We start from the raw sequence: 20852 nt of genomic DNA on the forward strand, positions 1-20852 counted from the left end.
CACGCATATAGTAATACTCAACTCACAAGACAGGTTTTGCAGTTAAAAGTGCTAAACAACTATGACAGTAATGCAGGACCTGAAATCAGTAAGATTATACAGGAATACTAGTTTTGCTTTACTATTACAATTTTCTTTAGGGTAAATGCAAGACAAAAATGCTGACTGCAGTTCTGAATGGCATGAAAAAAAAAAAGTTGAGAGAGAGGGGATTAAAGGGTAGTTAATTAAGGAAACCTCAGCAGAAACCAAAAATCAACCATTAAAATCACTTCCCATAACACAAATTATCCCTTTAAACAGAAAGTAGTCCATCATGTCAACTGAAGGCCTACACTACTTCATCTGTAAAGCTGCATAAATTTCCTTTTAAAGTTCAATATTTGAAAACCAAAAAATCACTTCCCCTCTTTAACTCTCATAAGGGGCTGTTCAAATTATTTCACCAAACTTGGAATTACAACACTGATCAGGGCAACAGCCAAAAGAGCAAGTCCAAAATTTGCTAAAGACACAATATTCTGATGGAAGCTGGAATGATGGACATCATTCAAGGAAGTTGCCCATTAGTCACCACTACAGATATACATAGATGAGTTCTGTCATTTACAGGGAAGCCACCAAGAAGAAATGCTCAATTTTACATAAGGCTGGGGGAAGGGCTATTCACAGTTTTAGAAGTTACAAAAATCCTACTCAGTAGGATTTAAATAGAGAAGAAAATCCTAGGGTAGGCCTTCCATAGCTTTTACTGAAAATTGACTACAGACTGTCCTTCAGCATCTCAATACCATTATGACAAACCCTGTTATGCAAATTCTCAGATTTATCTGAAACAAAGTTCAGATAATACACCTAATAATAAGCCAAGATAAAAGCATAATCAGGAGGTACATGTTCTGCACTGTGAGGGGTGAGTAGAGCAAAACAGTGATAGAGAGGCACAGAGAGGCAGAGCAAGCATGTGAGAGGCACAGAAGACTTGCAAAAGGCACAGAGAGAGCTGGTACAAGTTTTTTTTCCGTTTCTCAGTATGAAAGGCCTGACAACAAATGGCTTAATAAAAGAGCCAGAAAAAATAAAACCAGAATAAAAAGAGGAAAACAGTAGCTTAAATGACCAAAATGGACAAGATTTGTGCACTGTGGGAAAATCCACCCAAGGTATGGGCAATGCTGCACAAAAGCAGAGCTCCCAGCATCTGAAGGAACATGAGATTTCCTCACTACCTGTATTTCTCTTTTTACTTTTATGTTACTAAAACAGCTTATTTCATTAAGCCGTTTGTCGGTGAGGCCCTTCTCACTGAGATCTGATAAGAAGCCTCTATCACATCTCTCTCCACCCCAGGTCACCCAACTCTGGTATAGAACAACAAATTCCAAGAACAGAAGGGAAAAAAACCATAGTTCTAGCAAATAACAATGAGTTTCTTTGAAATTAAACCACTCACAAATGAGCAACTTTCCTTAAAGAGAATTAGGGACACATTAGAAAAAACAGACCTTGACAGCCTCAGCTGGTAATAAGCCAAACCTCAGTTTGTTTGCTGTTCTGCTTACTGCTCAAGATCAACGATCAGAATAATCTCAACAATCAAAACCAGATAATCTCCTGTACATAAATAAAGTACACCCTCATGCCAAGGAAGTTCAACACACTGAATTGCACCATTTGTCATTTTTATGGCTCTCAGCAGGAAAAATGCTGAAGAACTTCAGAAAGCTGTGGGTTTCCTAAGCGAAAGTTGTGCTAAGGTCTCACTTATTCTGTAAATGGTTGGGCAGAGATTGCTCTTAAAGAAACAAACCTTTGGTTCTCAAACCAGATTTCTGAGTTTCTGTCACTAATTAAACAGCAGTGAAAACCATCCTTACCATTATTCCTCTACTACAAGGAGAGTCACAATCCCTGCAATCCTGAAAGATTCCACCACTTTTCCAAGAAAAATTCTATGTTCAACTTGACAAATCCCACTTCCTCATATTTGTTTTATAAAAGCTTCTGTAAATAAGATTATTATGATTTTCAGTTAAAAAGTATTAGCCTATACAATTCTTAGTGCTTTTGCATGCTTTCCAGACCCCTGCAGGGGGCTTTGCTTCTGTATCACAAAGGAGGCATTTGCTCTCATAGAACACCCAAAGGCGACCTTTCTGATGACGCATACTTGATAAGTTGTCTCAAAGATACCATAGTTCCTATAGTCAAGTGCCAGGAAAAAGAAACAAAAATCTGTAAAAAAGTCAATGCTGCTTTTGGTTTGGTTGCTTGGTTGGGAGTTCTTATTTTGTTTTTGTTTTGTTCTGGTGTTGCTACTGGCTCATGTTCTGCACTACTAGGCTGAAACAGTGATTCATCTTTGACAACTGTAGCGCTGGAAATTTATGCGTCCAAACCAAACTGTATCTGGTTCTCTTAAGCACCAGATAACAGGCTTCAAATATCACCAAAAGAGCACCCTACAGCTGTAATCCTATTCAAAACAAATACCTGTAACCTACTGCATAGCTGACATCAAAAAGTAACATTTTGAAGTGGGAAAAGAATAATTATTCACAACTCACAAACACAAATGATGTCTAATGCATGGTTACATAAAAACACTCAAAATCTAAACACCCATTCACACAGAGGTTTCTTTTCAGCTATATCTTATAGGCAGCTATGGGAAAAATGATATAATCAACACATGAAAATAATATGCCAACAAGATATATATGGTTTCTGTCAACAGCAGGAAAAGGCTGTTCTACATCCAAAACTTTCAGACATGAACTAGATGATCTTAAGGTCCTTTCCAACCCTAACTATTCTATGATTCTATGGAAGTACCTCTTAACTTACTCTCATCATCCAAGCAAGTAAACAGGAAAGAATATAATGCTCAGCTTATATTCTTGAATAGTTTTCCAAGATCCAAGCATTTCCAGTGCATGCATGTTCCATATCTTATACTTAACATTTTCACTTTTGTCTTTCCACTAGGGATACTTGCTGGAAGAATTAACTTCACATACACCAGTGAATACAACTATTATACTTTCAACACATATCTTCCTAGTCAGACTACAGGCACTATTCCATATGTGGTAGTAAATACTTGGGTAGTAAAGCCCAAAAAACTGGAAGGGGGGGGGAACAACAACAACAACAAAAACACAAGAAAAAAGAAAAATCTCTAGCCATATATCTGCTAAGTGAGCAATTTTACCCCCTTACAGCAGAAAGATTAAAGGACGATTATGATTCAACACAACAGAGATTACGTAAAACCTATTCCTTAAATCAAGTTATTAAAAAGTGTAATAACACATAGGAGAAAAAGTTATATTAATAGTTCAGCTTTTTTATTTGCCTTTTCTTTCAGTATTCCTGAATCTTATGCAGTACAGTTATTTATAAACCTTAAATATCAAGTAATTCTTTACAAAAGCTTTGTGTTTTGGCATAAATGCTAGGAGTCTGAGGCTTCAGATGTATCTAGCATCAGACTCTGAAATCCAGACTTATAATGTATTTTTATGGACATAAATACTTAATCCCTAAATATTTATGATGGCTCAAAAGTAAAGAAAAATTATACTAGGACAAGTATCACAGTATCACAGTATGTTAGAGATTGGAAGGGACCTCAAAAGATCATCTAGTCCAATCCCCCTGCCGTAGCAGGAACACCTAGATAAGGTTACATAGGAATGTGTCCAGGCGGGTTTTGAATGTCTCCAGAGAAGGAGACTCCACAACCTCCCTGGGCAGCCTGTTCCAGTGTTCTGTCACCCTCACTGAGAAGAAGTTTCTTCTCAAGTTTAAGTGGAACCTCTTGTGTTCCAGTTTATACCCATTACCCCTTGTCCTATCATTGTTTGCCACTGAGAAGAGCCTGGCTTCATCCTCGTGACACTCCCCCTTTATATATTTATATACACTAATAAGGTCACCCCGCAGTCTCCTCTTCTCCAAACTATAGAGACTCAGCTCCCTCAGCCTCTCCTCATAAGGGAGATGCTCCACTCCCTTAATCATCTTTGTCGCCCTGCGCTGGACTCTCTCCAGCAGGTCCCTGTCCTTCTTGAACTGAGGGGCCCAGAACTGGACACAATATTCCAGGTGCGGTCTCACCAGGGCAGAGTAGAGGGGAAGGAGGACCTCTCTCGACCTACTGACCACCCCCCTTCTAATACACCCCAGGATGCCATTGGCCTTCTTGGCCACAAGGGCACAGTGTTGGCTCATGGTCATCCTGCCGTCCACTAGGACCCCCAGGTCCCTCTCCCCTACACTACTCTCTAACAGGTCGTTCCCCAACCTATATTGGAACCTGGGGTTGTTCCTGCCCAGATGCAGGACTCTACACTTTCCCTTGTTATATTTCATCAAGTTTCTCCCTGCCCAACTCTCCAGCCTGTCCAGGTCTCGCTGGATGGCAGCACAGCCTTCTGGCGTGTCAGCCACTCCTCCCAGCTTAGTGTCATCAGCAAACTTGCTGACAGTATACTCAATTCCCTCATCTAAATCATTGATGAATATATTAAATAATACTGGTCCCAACACTGACCCTTGAGGCACTCCACTAGATACAGGCCTCCAACTGGACTCCGCCCCATAGACTACAACTCTCTGGCTTCTCTCCTTCAGCCAGTTTGCAGTCCACCTCACTACCTGATCATCCAGGCCACACTTCCTCAATTTAGCTATGAGGATGCTGTGGGAGACTGTGTCAAATGCTTTGCTGAAGTCAAGATAGACCACGTCCACCGCTCTGCCATCATCCATCCACAATGTTATTTCCTCCTAAAAGGCTATGAGGTTGGTCAAGCATGACTTCCCCTTGGTAAAGCCATGTTGACTGCCCCTCATAACCCTCTTATCCCAGACATGCCTTAAGATGGCATCAAGGATAAGGTGTTCCATCACTTTCCCAGGGATGGAGGTGAGGCTGACCGGTCTATAGTTACCCGGGTCCTCCTTCTTGCCCTTTTTGAAGACTGGAGTGACATTTGCTTTCCTCCAGTCCTCAGGCACCTCTCCCGTTTCCCAAGACTTGGTAAAGATGATGGAGAGTGGTCTAGCAATGACTTCCGCCAGTTCCCTCAGCACCCGCGGGTGCATCCCATCTGGACCCATGGATTTATGGATGTCCAGATTGCTCAACTGGTCCCTAACCCATTCCTCATCGACTAAGGCAAACTGCTCCAGTGACCTGACTTCATCTGAGGTCTCAGGGGTACAGGGCTCTTCAGGACTGCCTCCGGCAGAGTAGACTGAGACAAAGAAGGCATTCAATAACTCTGCCATCTCTGTATCTTCTGTCACCAGGGCACCCATCCCATTCACCAGCGGGCCAACCTTGCCTCTGGTGTTAGTTTTATCAGCTATGTATTTGAAAAAGCTCTTTCTGTTGTCCTTGACCCCTCTGGCCAGATTTAATTCTAAGGAGGCCTTAGCCATTCTAGCTGCCTTCCTACATCCTCTAGCAGCAGCCTTATATTCCTTCCAAGTGGCCAGCCCCTCCTTCCATGACCTATAAACTCTCCTCTTCCACTTGAGCATACCCAGCAGTTCCTTATTTAGCCATGCAGGTCTCTTGGCCCTCTTCCTTGACTTCCTACATGTCGGGATGCTCTGCTCTTGAGCTCGGAATAAGCAATTCTTGAATGCCAACCAACTATCTTGGACCCCTTTACCTTCAAGCAGCCTTGCCCATGGGATTTCCCCTAACAATTGCTTGAAGAGGCCAAAGTTTGCCCTGCTAAAGTCCAGGGTTGCAATTCTACTTGCTATTGTACTGGTCCTACCACACAAGATCCTGAATTCCACCATATCGTGACTGAGCTGTTAAAAGAAGAATAGAAAAGAAAAGCTTCTAAAGACATTTTAACAATGCAAATAATGAAGTTAATTCTAGTTAGGTTGCAGAGCAGAAAATCAAGTTCCAAACAGAGGTGCAGTGGTTGTAAGTAAAAGATAATCAATGGATTAAAAAGAAAAAAGAGTTATAAAAGTACTATATTAAGAAGAGGAAGCTTGAGGGCAGAGGGATACCTGTGACACATAGATAGGACTACAGAAATAAAAAACCAAAATCACCTCAAAGGCAGCAAGAACGAAAGAAGTTACAGCAAAGCTGTTTATAAATTACTAGATGGACATTATAACACCTTCAGAGGGAACAAAACACAGAGATATTTGCTGAAAAAGCATAATGACGTGTTTGTCTATTATGAGGAAAGATGAAGTGCTCTCCAGTCGGTAACAGAGGTGGTGGTTATCTAGTTAGAGTAGGTTTCTAGTTAGAAATCCTACAAACACTGAATAAATGCTCCCAGCTCAACAGACTTGCATATCTTGCACTCAAGTCCCCAGAACAGGTTTAGATAATACGAAATGCTATAAGAATATAACTACCATACATGCTAACACTGGATGGGAAAGTACCCTGCACAGTAACAATAAGCCCTTTAACTTTTACTATTAATCTTAAACCACAAGAAGAAGAGAATAAATTTGCTGTAAGGAAGACATGAATTACAGTACAATTCTGTAGGGAAAAAAAAACCAACCTAGAGATGTTTGGTTTTGTTGGGGTTTTTTTAAACGAGATTGCAGTTTGATCAGCAAAGTAGAGGCAAAAACATTATGACATGTATATGAGACACTAACAGTCTTCAAGGGCAATTAACCTTTCAGTTTGAGTTTCATTTTGACTAGGAAAGAGTGCATTATTAAATAAAACTGAAACAGTTTAATAAACATTCCTTCAAAAGCAGTTACCAAAATAGAACAGTTTAGCAAATATGAATGTTTCCACTGGGAATCTGCAAACATAAATTCTAGTTGCTAACATGCAATGTTTTCATCCATACTAAAGAAGCAAATGTATAATTTCCACTGCTAAAAACTCTTGGTAGGTAAGTGATTATTACAGTGCCCTTCAGAGACATGTGATTTTTACAGTAAGCTTGACTTCATCTGTTGGACTTAACAGGTAAATCTGATTTAGCAACTGCTTATAGGACGACTGTGTAATCAACATGACATCATCATGAAAGAAGGAAATGTGCCAATATAAATTCTTCCAGTAAAGTTCAACAAGATATTGGTGGGACTTCATCTGAAATGCGAGAACCACCCCATCAGTTTAGCTCCTCCGAGAGATTAAGCATTTCCACCAGAGCTGCATTCAAGTGCAGCATAACTAAACAGAATTCAGTTGGATGACACCAGAGCTGTTTCCACTGTCCCTGTGTGACACGGAAATAGGAGGTGTGGTGGTTTAGGGTCTTCTGCAAAGTAGCAGTTACCTGAACCAGAGTTACACTCCCCTCCCACCTGCCTTCTTCCCTCAAAATGTCTCAAGTTCATTTTGAAAAAGATCTAACAATCCTGCATGGAGAGCCTGGCTCTCACACTTAAGAGAGAAGTAGTAACACCAATTGCAAAAGGCTGAATCAGAACCAGCAGCCCTATCTGAAAGAAGATACAACCGACCACTGGAAAAAGGTATAAAAGCATTATCTTCTCTATCCTCTTAAAAATCACCAATTACAGACAGGAGGAATTTTTCTGAAACGTGAACCTCTACCACAGAAATAATTATATACAAGAATTACTTCTATTTGGTTTGGATTGAAGAAAATCTGTGCCTCTACAAGAACAATTTATCTGTACACTGGACATACTCAAGAGTTACTTCCATTTCAGAGACCTAAAATCTACATTTAAGATGAGGAATTAACCAGAGTTCATATTCCCTAGAACAGAATCAAACTGTACATAAATTCAATGGAATTTACCTATTACTATTTTGAAACTCAAACTCTAACATTCTAGAATATAATCCAAATACATTTGTAAGAAAAAAAACATTAAAAATTTATTTTTAAATAAAAGTCTTACCTTTGGTGCATGCACATAATCTGTCTGTGCCCGAACAGTATATCACAGAGACAAACATATCTGGTTCCTCAGTGCCCTCTTTTTTGGGTGGCTCCACTTTGGCCAGAATTTCAAAGTTAGTAAGATCTAGTATTTTTACATATCCTCCCTGAGTAGTTATTACCAGGTGCCCAAGAGTAGAGATCTCTGATCTTCTCTCTCTCCCACTGCCATTTTTAGAAGTTAACTGTATTTCCTCTACAGGCTCCTCACAGTCATCTTCTCGATTATCCAATATATCTGGTGGGAGCAAAATCATTGAGGTAATTGTGTCTTGGGGGTCTTTGATATGCTGGATTTTTACTGGTTCCTCCTCTAGAGTAACTATTCTAGTGGCATAATTCATCTTATAAAGCACTAGGTATCCACCACTAACACTTCTCTGTTCAGGTTGAATTATTAAAGGAGTTGGTACATCTGCTGGTGACTCATGTTGGATTACATCAATACTCGTGCCATTCACTACAGCAAGACTTGATTCTAGTTCCCCTTTCCTTCTATTACATAGTGCCGAGTTTAATTTATTTAAATTATTCAAGGCCTCTACTTGATTTATTGCACTCAGAGATTCAACAGGACAAGTCCGCAGTCCTACTAACAGATGAACTCCATCTGCACAAGGCGTGATTGAATCTACACACAGGTTCTCCTCCTCTGCAAACTTTGGCAGACGCAGGCATTGAACCAAAGTCCCAGGCTTGGGAACCATAGAGCTCCACTTGTCCGAGTCCGGAGAAGCTAGGTTGGCTGCAGCATCTGCAAACTGCTGAATGTAAGTCACAGGGGGATCCTGTAATAGCAACTGCTCCTGACTGTCCAGCTCCATTTCAATTATCTGTGGAACTGTGAAACCATCATCATGTATACTTTTACTCATAATATTGTTCATCTGTGAAAAGAGTTTTCCTGCTTTTTCATCAGACTCCTTAATGCTGTATAGCAGCAATACAGGTAAAGTCCTCCTTACCAGAGGGGAATTCAGTTCGGAATTAGTGCAGGATTCATTGTCAGTTGATCCCTGTTCCGAGACACTCTCACCTCGAGTCCTACTTAAGCCATCCAGTGACCTCTGAGAGTTACTGCTAACAGGAGAGGTAGCAGGTGATTTGTATGTTAATAGACCTCCAGCTAATAAACAAGGAAAGGGAATGTTGTGTTGTTCTAGATGTTTTTCCTTCATCTTTTCACTCTTACAGTTGGCCAAACAGGGATTTGCCCCAAGTTCCTCTAGATCCTTAACCGTGTCTTCCAGAACATTTGCAACAATTTCCCACTGAAGTTTTTCAGGTTGTTGAAGGATGCTGAGAGCTGTTATATCAAGGCTGACTTCCATAGTTTCTTTTTGTGATGTATGCCCTTAAAACAAAAAGGTTTAAGATATGTGAACAAAAAAAAAAAAAAAAGAAAAAGAATCACCTTGCATATAATACTGTTTGATGAAAAAAAGCCCTTCTTACATTTCAAGTCAATTTCACTGCGAGTGTGTACATGCATGTATTCTTTTTTCCCCCCACTTGCTGACCCTTACTCAAAGATGTAAACTGGATTATGCAAAATGAGTAATCCTCCCTCCCTTCAAAATCTCTGATTCAGTCTCTAGGAAAATAAGACAAGAACAACATGCATAGCACTGTTCTGCTTCCATATGAAACCTTTATTCAGAAAGAGAAATACTCCAACAAAGTGCATACCCAGAGGGAAACAATCAAAGTACTCTCTTGAGCCAGAAGTTGCTCCTCAGAGAGAGGAACTCTCTCTGGCATTCCCCTGAATTTAAAGGAGTTGCTACAGCTGTAATTTGTTCCTATTCTAAGTAGGTTCTTTTAACTTGGTTTGGTTTACTGACAGCAAGATAAGCACTGCTTGTTATCAAATAAGGCATTTATTAACTATCAAAGTAGGGATTTTCCTTGTGTTCTGTGTGTAATCTCTTCAACACAGAATGACTTAAATATTGGCATTGCTTTCAAGGTCAGTATTTTTCCTTTTTTCTAATACAGTGAATATAATATCACTGATTTTGATACGGCTTTTTTAAAAGCCCGAGAAGAAAAACTTCCCTCCTGACCTTCAAACTATGAATCAGACATAACCTACCTGTCACAGATTCTGATCTGGAATGCTCTTCACTGTCTGAATCCTCCAGCAGGTCATCACTGAAAGAAAGTGCATGAATGACACCATGTACACTGTTGCTGCATTCTTATTTTTAATTAAATAAATAAAAATAAAAAAATGTAATGTGTATTATAATGTGTACTATAACTTGGCATTTCTTTTAGTCAGCATTGTAAGCACTGAACATCCATTGGTAACTTGGTCACTGACACTAACAGTATAAAGACTTTTTTACTTCACCATCAAACCAGTAGGCCAGCTTTCCATTTGCCTCATTCTAATCCTGTATTCCCAAAAATTCAGATACAAATGGAATTAAAATGAAAGCCTGTTCTCAGGAATTTTTCCAAGAATAACAAAGCCAAACAAACAAAACCTCCAAAAACTGATGACACCTTCTTCAGAGCTCCTCAATATAGTCTCTGAAAAGTGGAGCTGCCAGGCTGGTCTTTTAATTCTACCAAGGTGATTTTGTAGCTAGTACCGAAAGTGTGTATGAAAAGTGTCTTCCTTTTAAGAATACTACCAGATGAATCATTTTTTTGGAACAGCAGATTCTGTTCAAGATACCTCTTCAAGAGAAACAGGCCCTGCATAGTTTTAAGAATATATGAAGATTTCACACACCTGGCTTTTCCAATGTAAGAAACAATTTCGTATTACAGGCTCTTTACACACAGGAAGAATTTTGCAGCTTCAGGCATAACTACTCACTGGAGTATTAAGCTGGATTCCCAAAATTCAACAATTTCCTCCTCACACTGAAAAAACAGATATTTTTTAGCTCAAAACTAATTAACCTTCACTTCATGACAAGGCAGCAACAGTTCAATACTTTGATTTTAATTCACCTTCCCCTTGAGTGGGAAGGTGATAGTAAATTTCATACTGGCTAAGTGAAGTGAAAGATGCTTAGTTCTGAGCAGTATGACTGTACTATTCTTTAACCAGCTCTTAAAAATGTCTTAATTTTTTAACTGTCAAGGAGTTTACAGCCCTAAAAGTCTAGGCCTCGGCAGCTGTTAGGCCCCCAACACTCTAATGTTGCCCACATTTCTACATACCCTTTTCAGAAGGATAAGCTTCATATTTGCTCTGCAATACTGTAGGAATCACACCAGGCTCAAACCCAAAGATTTACTTTCCTATGCACACAGAATACTATTACTTTCCATGATGCTGAAGAAACATTCAGAAAACTAGCAAGACTTCCCAAACACCTTTTGTCTTGAGTTTTACAGCAAATATTCACCCTTTTGTTTGAGGTTTGGTAATAGGAGAAAGGAGTTTCCAGTAACAGACTGTAAGAAGCATAAATGAAAGAATACCGCTTTTTCTCACATGACACTTTCTAAACACTGGCATACCCTTCTAGCTTACCTAAAAGCTTACAACAGGACTGTCTAATTGTTTAAAGCCTGTATGTATGTGTTAAAGGCAAAAAATTAAAGCAATTCCTAGCACATCCACATAATTAATTTTCAGAATGACATAACCAGACATTGTGGAGAAGAAACCAGAGAATAACATGTTTCAGAAATTCATGGGCAGCCTTTATTTGCAAAACCCAAAATGCATAATCCATAAGTAAAATCAAAAGCTGTTCCAAAACTTATATTCCTTTCTCTTTTTTTCTCTGCCTATGGAACACCAGCACAGGCAGCAATGAGATTTGGTATCTCTGTTAGTGGTGTATGAAAACTGAAACAGCAGGAATAAAATAGAACTGACTTTAAAGACAGAAATATAGATTATTGGGTTTTAAGTGTTGAATTGTGTACATATACACAGTGGTTAAAAAAAATTATCTCCAAGAAAATAAAACAATCTTACCAATCTTACGTTTCACAAAGCATGACTTAACTGAACAGCATTTACCGCCAACACAGCAACATTTCATATTTCTAATTTTGTAGATCAGCATACCTGTCTCCTTCTAATTTTGGTATATCTGAGCAACTAGATGAATCTTCTAGCCATGCTAGTGTTGGTCTCCTTGAGTCAACCCCTGAGCTTTGTTCTCCTGATAACATAAGTTGCTGCACAATAGCTGGATCATACGCATTGATCTCAAATTTCAAGTGGACCTGAGAAATAACAAAAAAAAACCCACAACAAAACAGAAGAGGTCTTTGATTTGAATCAAGATATGCTTAGTAATTAGTTAATAAAAACTAGTTGTTTATTTTATGTACCTTCATAAGTTTGGAAACATCCCATATACAGATCTTTCCTCGTTTTGTTGCAGCAGCTAGAAAATGAGGGCAACTTCCAGATCCAAAACAGGCTATTCTGTCGGTGCCATCTGTGCAGGGAAATTGTGCTGGACTTGTTGCCAGTGTGACTGAAAGAGGTACATTCTGAGTGTGCTCACCCTTGACAAATGGGCAGTTTGGGGAATGTCTCTCATGTTCAGACCTTTAATGTTAAAAACAAACACAGCAAACATTGACTTTTAACTGTGAAAAAAATACACATCATATATAAACTCAGCCCTTGAAGTGAAGCTGAAACGGAACTGTTTGAACCGTTCCGCAGTCAACCATACAAGAAAGTTCTGAAGCTACTAACACAGCTTTCCCTGCTGTTTCTCAATAGCATGACTGTATTAAAGCCTTTGATCGCTTAATGGATATTGATATTCAAATGGAATTAGTCTACACACAGTGCTCTTACTACATTTAGTCCACTTTAAAACATAATTGTTCCATAGGCAGGAGTCCATCATGTCCTCGTGAAAAAAAGCCCGGATTAAATTCTACAGAACACACATTAGAATTCCAATGTTATGAGATACCATCCCTGGAAACATTCAAGGCTAGATTACACAGGGCTCTGAGCAACCTGGTCTAGCTGAAGATGGCCATGCTCATTGCAGGGGGGTGGACTAGATAACCTTTAAAGGTCCCTTCCAACTCAAACCATTCTGTGATTCTATGATATTATATGATTATATTACCTTAATAAGATATAGCAATGTCCTGTCTTTAGTTCTACATCCACACTTACAAAAAGCAAAACTGAAAACATCACTGAATGACAAACTGACCAAGAAACATGAAAAAAACCTTCTCAACTTAATATATACCTAAGGCAGAGACATGGCAAAGCAATTACACTACTACAGAATGTCTGGAAACTAATGAGGGAAAGGAGGAGACAAGACTAAGAATATTACAAAGGAAAGTTTCCAGCAAGTCAAGAATAAGATGCATTCAAATAACGATTATAAATTACCAGATAATAAAGACAAAAAGTACATTAGGAACCCTGATAAAATCACTATAAGGCACTGCATTTCACTGCATATCACTGCATGATGATAAGCATGCACAATTTTAGCTAATTCAGGGAACTAATAATGGATCTTGCAACTTCACATAAAAAACAAATATGCACTGCATGGCAATTGAAGTTTAAGAACGTAAAGATGTGTTCTAGTCACAATCATACAGAAGATTTAGTTCAGATCCCTGTAAAGAAATGTTGTCTGCCATGGAACATCTTGAACATCTTTGCCATGGAACAATTTGAAATGAAATAGCAAATCAGAATTAAGAAATAAAACTAACTACAATGGACTTGATTTAGTATTATACAGAAATCAGACATAGTAAAGGGAATTACTTTGTGATTTGTCCCATGGAATCATTATGGAAATCCATTTTTGTCAGTGATGCTCCCTAAACTCACCAGAAATACCATCAAGATAATGGTGATCTTTGTCCTCCAAACATTTCTAACCAACCCATCACAAAACTAAGCCTGCTCCAAACATAATTAAACTTACCAAGGTTCATCTGTAGGCTCCCAACACACCAAACATACACTACAGGTAAAACACATGGCTCTGTCATCTCCTGATGAAGCAGGCTATAAAATATGAAGAAACACTTGAAATGTATATAAGTATATATTACAAAACACTTGAACCAGGTGATCAAAGTCACCTTCTAGTGGCATAGCAAAGCATCACATCAATGTATGTATGTAACAGCCAACTTGATCGTTATTACTGTTAACTCAGATCAATTTAATACTTAAAAGTGTTTTATATGCTGAAGTTCAGAACAATACTCTCTGTGATTTGTAAAAAGGAAGCAACCTCTAAGCATGGAAAAAACATGAAACCTTTTCACCTGCTCCCAAACCCTCATCTAGAAAACAAACACTACTAACAACTGAGCTTTTTTACCTGGTGATAGAAGCCAGCTTGAGCCATAGGATCTGGCTGTGCCCACCTATAACCCACATGAGGCCATGAAGTGAACGTCTCTCGTCTGTTAGCTTCACTATACATCAAAGACCTACAAAGGCAAAAAATTCTACGTTATCTAAAACTGCCACTTAGGATAAGAAAAAAAGTAAACTACTTATGTATTTTCAATGCTTTAGGAACCATTAGAAATACCACAGACTGTTAATGATGACAACTTTAACTACAAGTTATAACTACTACAGAAATGTTACAAAGTTCTTTCACTGTGGTGCCTAAAGTACAGTCTCCACAAAAGACCAAAAGCAATGCAACAACTTACAGGTCTTAAAAGAAAAATTAATACAATAAGCTTCTAGGTAGCCTGTTTGGTCTAACTGAAGAGAAGCATCAGATATACAAAGCTACTCTGGATTTACTGAAGATGAAGAATCTATTCCAATAGAACTGCTAGAGAGATGTTGGTTTGTTTCCTTTTTAACATGACAACTATTGTAAAAATCTGGCATTATTAGTTGAACAGATACAAATATGCATATTTGAAAATACTCCAAAGTGATATTTTAGGCTTAAATACATGGCACCAACCCCACAAAATTTGTCAATCACTGACAGTATAATACTTAAAAATTATAAACTACTACATCACAAGATATGAATTCCTCTGCAGCTCAACATCTACAGAGAAAAGAAGTGCCTCTTTTCCCCTTTACTCAGTGCATGTCCCTCATCTGAAATAGTACATAAGAAACAAGTATCAGCTTTTCCTTTTCCTTGATTGAAGTTTTTTCTCCAGTATCATCCCAAGAAATAGTGCCGCTAGATAGAAAAGTGCCTCACTTCTTGTTTCTGACACTTAGTTTCAGGAGATTTTTTTCTGTCTTATAAGAGAACGGATATATTAAACATTTCCTACCAAGGAAGTAAACTAGTCCTGTAACATCCCCCTAATGGCTGTGTTAACTTGGCATTATACCATTTTAAAGAGACAGATCTTGGAAAGCTTTAATCAAAAATACAATACAGTAAGGTACAGACAGACTTGGGGAGTGGAAATATGAGACGAAATTATATTGTATTAAATTTTTCTGAGCTGTAAGAAATGATAATAAGCTTACAAAAAATATTTCTATAGAAACGTGCTAGATGGAATTACAGACTTAGAAGATTTATCAGTATTCTAACTAGTCTCTGCCTATGTAGATTAAAATAACAGGTCACTCACTTGTGTGCACATTATTATTTGGATCAGAAAGATAAGAAGCAACAGTCTGAGGCAAAATCTTCTGACCCAAACACACAGCAGCTGACTAGAGGGTTCACATGCTGCAAAGGTAACAACTTCCTAAACTTCTGAACCACAAAACATAGGCATAACCCTTTCTTATATGAAGGAACTGATTTCATATTGCAGCACAGCATGCAGGCTTTGTCTTTGGTAGACAAATAAGTGCTGTCTTTGCATTCAAAGCAGCATACATATGCTCTTAAAACTATGCAGTTTCTGAACACGTCAACATTGCAGTGTCAGTAAGGTCTCAGTTCCAGTTTAAGTAAAGCCAGCAATGTAATTAACTAGTTATACACACTTTACTGTCCAGATAAAGCCCATAATCAAACATGTTGAAAAGTAAAGCCTAGGCGAACATATCACATTAACATGTTACAATACCATCTAAGTATGTGTATTTAGGGCTGCAATTGTTACCTTTTTGAAACTATGTGTTGGGATTAAGAGAAAAGTGAACTCAATTAGCCCGGCAACGGAGCTAGGAACCAAAGGAAGTCTTGTGGCACCCATAAAGGTTTCTTTAAGTTTAGTGAGATGTTCAGCACAATGTGCATTAAACAGTTAATTAGCGGTATGTGCAAGAGCAAGAAAATACAGAATAGGACTAATTCCTCTGGCAAATATCATCTTTAAGAGCTTACTCCGATATAACTAAGAGGTTAAATTCATCACTTATTTCGTTTTAATATACCTGTCCACAGATCGACCGGGTCCCACACCAAGTTCTGGTCGAGCACTGGGTAAGAGGTAAGATAACCTATCCATCACAGAGGATGCTACAGGTAAGGCAGCAATATTTTGATTTATCTTCTTGAGTTCATTTACAATGGCACTGGCGACAGACTTTAAAACATGATGAGGAAGGTGGAAAGTAACTGTTGCCCACTAAAACAAGAATAAAAAGCACCTAGTTTATATTTTAAAGTTTTAATGTCTAAAAACCAAATAGATCACCAAAGTGTCAAAAGCAAAAACAAACGCACACTTTGAACCTTCTCTTGATTTAAGACTTAATACAAGAACAGACACACAAAAGCTACAAGAAAATAATGTAAGTAAAGTCAGTAACTCCAGATTTTAAGCTCAGTTCAGATTATTACTTGGATTTATCATCAAGAAATTAACCTTGTTTGTTCCCTGAACAAGTGAAACTTCACACAAAGGAACTAAGGAACACATAATACATTCTATCCTCTTCAAACAAAATCCACCACAGGAACGCAAGCATTTTGTATGCTTCAATGACAGCCAAACAAATTAGACTTGGAAATCCATGCTAGACAGTACAGAGACAAATTCTTACCTTTGCAACTTTATGATTTGCTGCTGTTTCATGTGAGGTATTTTTTAAACCATCCTTCAGTTGTGTAATGAATAAGTCATATCCCTCTGTACTAGAAACATCTACTTTTTCTATGCAAGCAGATAACAGCTGCTGAGCCTAAAATGCAGATGTGCAAGAAAAAATTAGCATCCACACTGAATAACTACAGACAAGAATTACACCTGTTTCATCACTCTGGGAAATGTAATTTGGCATATCCTACTTTACCATATATTATATCAGCGTAATTCCCATAGAAGATCCTGAGTTGAATAAGCAGTTCCAAATTTTACTTTGTAGGCCACCTAACAGATAATCTTCAGCAACAGTGACAGTAATTACAACAAGCTCCCTCAAGGGCAGTATTGCCAAATGTTAAACTTGTCAGTCATATAAACAATTAAAACACAACATATATTAAAGCCAAGCAAAAAAAGTGACATCTATTGCCCAATGCTTTCCCTTCAAAAGGATTAGTTCAGCTTTAGGGACAAACAGTGAGAGCAAGAACAAAGCCTTGATATTTCTGAGTAGCTCTGGATCTTAAAAATAGTAAATGATAACGAAAAACAACACTACAACAAAATTAGAGATACATTACTTACAGTGCTAGCATAATGAAGCTGAAAAGTTAAGACAAGAAAAAATGGGCTAGTTCAGGATCTTGAAATTCTTAAAACTCACAGATAAGGCATCTAGACAAGAACATATATAGACTTATTTTCTTCCAAGCCCCATTTGTTTCTAGCTTTTCTGCTAACTTCACGTTGCCAGGTAAGATTTAAAGGTACACTTCATGTGTAAAGCATAGAGTATTCTGTATCTGTTGTTAGGTGGGCTAACATCTGAAAAATGTTACATGAAATCTTTCAAGTTACAAACACCAGGAAGTATTTCCCAAGGACAATGGCCACTTGGTTACATCCTTGTCCTTGGGGAGCTCAGGGGAAGACAAACAGAAATAAGATCAACCAGTCTCCTAGCTAAGGCTGTATCCATTTCTCAGATTTCAGTATCAAGACAATTACAATTTTTGTGACATCTCATACTCCCCAAGTCTCTTGCAGATGACAGAAGAAAAACAGTTTGTGGAAGTTCATAAATTTACAGCTTTCTATGAGGAAGTAAAAACAGCATAGAGGCTGCATCATAACTTGTTAATGCTGCCAATTCAAAATGCATAAAGATGCACTGCATTACCAGCAGATCAATCATATAAAAAGACTACTTAGGTGCAAAAATTTGCAGAAAAGTTGTAGAGACTAACAAAATACAAAAGCTCTTGCTTTTCTATGATGAAAGGGGTGGACTGAGGCATTTGTATGATACTTCCTTCATATTTACTAAAATTTTCTGAGGTATGGGTACCTCCTGTTTAAAATTAAAAGTAAGAACTGAAAACTGCAAAAGTTCTTCCTCCCACCTCACTGATTTGGCCATGAACTCCCCAGATCTGTTCCTACTGAACTACAATATTTTCCTTCCCCGTCGTCCCCCCCCCGTGCCGCTCTCCCACCTTTTCAGAGACGTGCTCTATTTTAACCTCGAGATAATGGTCTGTAAACTCTTTAGAACCAAAGAATCTTTAGCTAAAACTGACACAAACTTTCCTGTTAGACTGCAAATCAGTGACAGCCAAACTTATGAAGGCGAATGCTGACTTCTCTCAGTCCCTTCACACTTGGCCATACACACCAAGATTTATTAGTTACCCGCAAAGGGTGTAAAAATGACTCCAGTGGCAGAGAGCTTGAGGAACCTGGAAAGCTCTCTTCGGAGACCTCTGTGAAGCAACATTTTATTGCTGTTAGTCCCACTCAAGACAAGTAGTTAAAAACCTCACATATGACACACATTCTTGGTTCATATTAAGTACCTACTATCCAATACTCCCAGAGCACACAAACATTTTAAACCAATACCGAAGGTAAACCAATGCAACAAAATCCAAAGCATTACACTCCAAGCAAAAACATGTACACTGGACTCTCTTAATCAATAGCAAGCACTTGCTTATATTCTCTCAAATCAGAAGCCATCACATTACAGCCGAAATAGTCCAAACATAAAAAGGAGGCCAGGTTTGCGGAGAAAAAAAGTTTTCAATTAGGCCAACTGACCCAGCTAGAACAGTTAGATTTCAGCATTAATTCTTCACTTGTAGCAACATCATATTACCTGATTTTATTTACCTTTTTTCCCCCCTGAAAGTCTAAAACATTCAAACACCTCAAGGATGCCTAGCAGCCTGGACTGACTTTGTAAGCGCACATAGATTCCATACATAGCTCTGGAAATGAGTCTTGATTTCTGGTCACTAAAAAGTTCTTTCATCTGAAATAATGTACTCATGATTCTGGCAAGCTCTTATTTGTCAGAGATACAGATAACTGCAAAAAGCTACTGCCCTATGACAGGTAATAACAAAGAAACTTTTCCATTACATGCTGTTAATATCACACTAGAAACCCAGGGTCAAATGTCTGGTTTCAGTATTCCTGACAGCATTATTTACATACTCTTTTTCCCCCCATTCCCCACACATCTTACCTCTGTAACTGGCAATTCAAGCTGAACCACGTCATCTTGTTTTGAAACTGGCGTTTGCAGAGCTGTGTCTAACAGTAAGATGCCATTGAGATCTTTCCTACATCCTACTGCATAATCATCCACAAAGATCACTTTATCCACAGCAGAAATATACTGACATTTCACCCGTCCACCTGGTTTAGCTACAAAGGGAAAGGCAAAAAGCAAAATCTGATTAGAAAATAGCTTTTAAAAAAGACCTTTAATATCTGTTCCAGAAATTAATGTAATATTTCAACAAAGTCTTTACTTGAGTGATCAAAACCTAGCATTTCAGGTACTACACCTTCCACCTAACTTTATATTTCCTACATTAAAAAACAAACATCCAAAATTTACACATCCCATCAATAAATACAATTATTTTATTCCCATAGTGGAAGCCATCATTCAAGTCCTGCTCCTACCAGGAAGCCTAAACTAGCGTTTTCAAGCCTAACGTAGACGCCTGCTGTACTTGATGTTAGCTGACAACCAATAACAAGAATTAAATTGTACAAATTGGCATGAAAATTACAACAAAATTGCTAAACTACCATTAAGGCTGATTAACACTATTTCATTCATCAAAACAACACTCAAAAACTAAGTATAGGATATAACATGTGCCGATGCTACACATGTTCCTTCAGACACTAATGCAGCTTATTTCTGTTCAGCGCCACACACAGGATGTCAGCAACAGGTTAGAGGAGTTTGGTGGGGGTGAAGGAAGACTGTCAGCAAATAAGACTGGCATGGGTATTATCCCCAGAGATTTTTAATCTCGCTCATTGTTACATGTCTAAGGCTGGATGGATTGTAAAATTAAATCCACGTAATATGCTATCTGTGTAGAAGGCAAACTGCTTTAATTCATAGGAAGTGTAAGTTGTTGCTACAGAAGCTGACTATACGTATGCTTTAAGTAGGTGGACACATCATTCAAAGCACAAAGCTGAAATCACTGGATCATCAACACAGACCTCTTCTTGTTGCACTGGAACAGAAGTTTCATTAAATTTTGCATTAATTGAGTTGAGTCCCTGTTCTCCTCTTTCTGCAGGCACTGCATACTGGTTTTATTATGAATAATTAAAAACCATCATTAAGGTAGCTACCACACAGATAAAGCATCCAGATAAAGACAGCCACTTAAATCTGTCATCTTCACACTTTGATATATTTAAGTGGAAATTAAAACTTCTCCAAATATAGGTCATATCAATCTGACTACACTGCATTTGTGATATCCTCTCTTGAAAACTCAGATCAAGAATAGTTGTCAGCTGCCCTTCTCACCAAAAGTTTGGAAACAGTGACTCACAGACTCTCAAAATATGACACATAAGCCCTTGCCTGCATGAAGTATGCTGCAATTGTAATCATTGCTATAA

At 38.3% G+C, this 20852-nt stretch overlaps 1 protein-coding gene across 1 annotated transcript in view; it reads right to left on the reverse strand.

Annotated features, from left to right (window-relative positions):
• Positions 1–20852, reverse strand: part of BIRC6 (baculoviral IAP repeat containing 6) — a 178119-nt gene that overhangs the window by 142094 nt on the left and 15173 nt on the right. The window contains 9 exon segments of the mRNA XM_080614540.1: positions 7900–9294; positions 10036–10094; positions 11983–12143; positions 12252–12474; positions 13847–13929; positions 14252–14363; positions 16255–16448; positions 16867–17004; positions 19438–19619. Coding sequence (XP_080470666.1) covers positions 7900–9294; positions 10036–10094; positions 11983–12143; positions 12252–12474; positions 13847–13929; positions 14252–14363; positions 16255–16448; positions 16867–17004; positions 19438–19619 — 2547 coding nt within the window.

This window comes from Psittacula echo, assembly GCF_963264785.1.
Source record: "Psittacula echo genome assembly, chromosome: 4".
NCBI lineage: Eukaryota > Metazoa > Chordata > Aves > Psittaciformes > Psittacidae > Psittacula > Psittacula echo.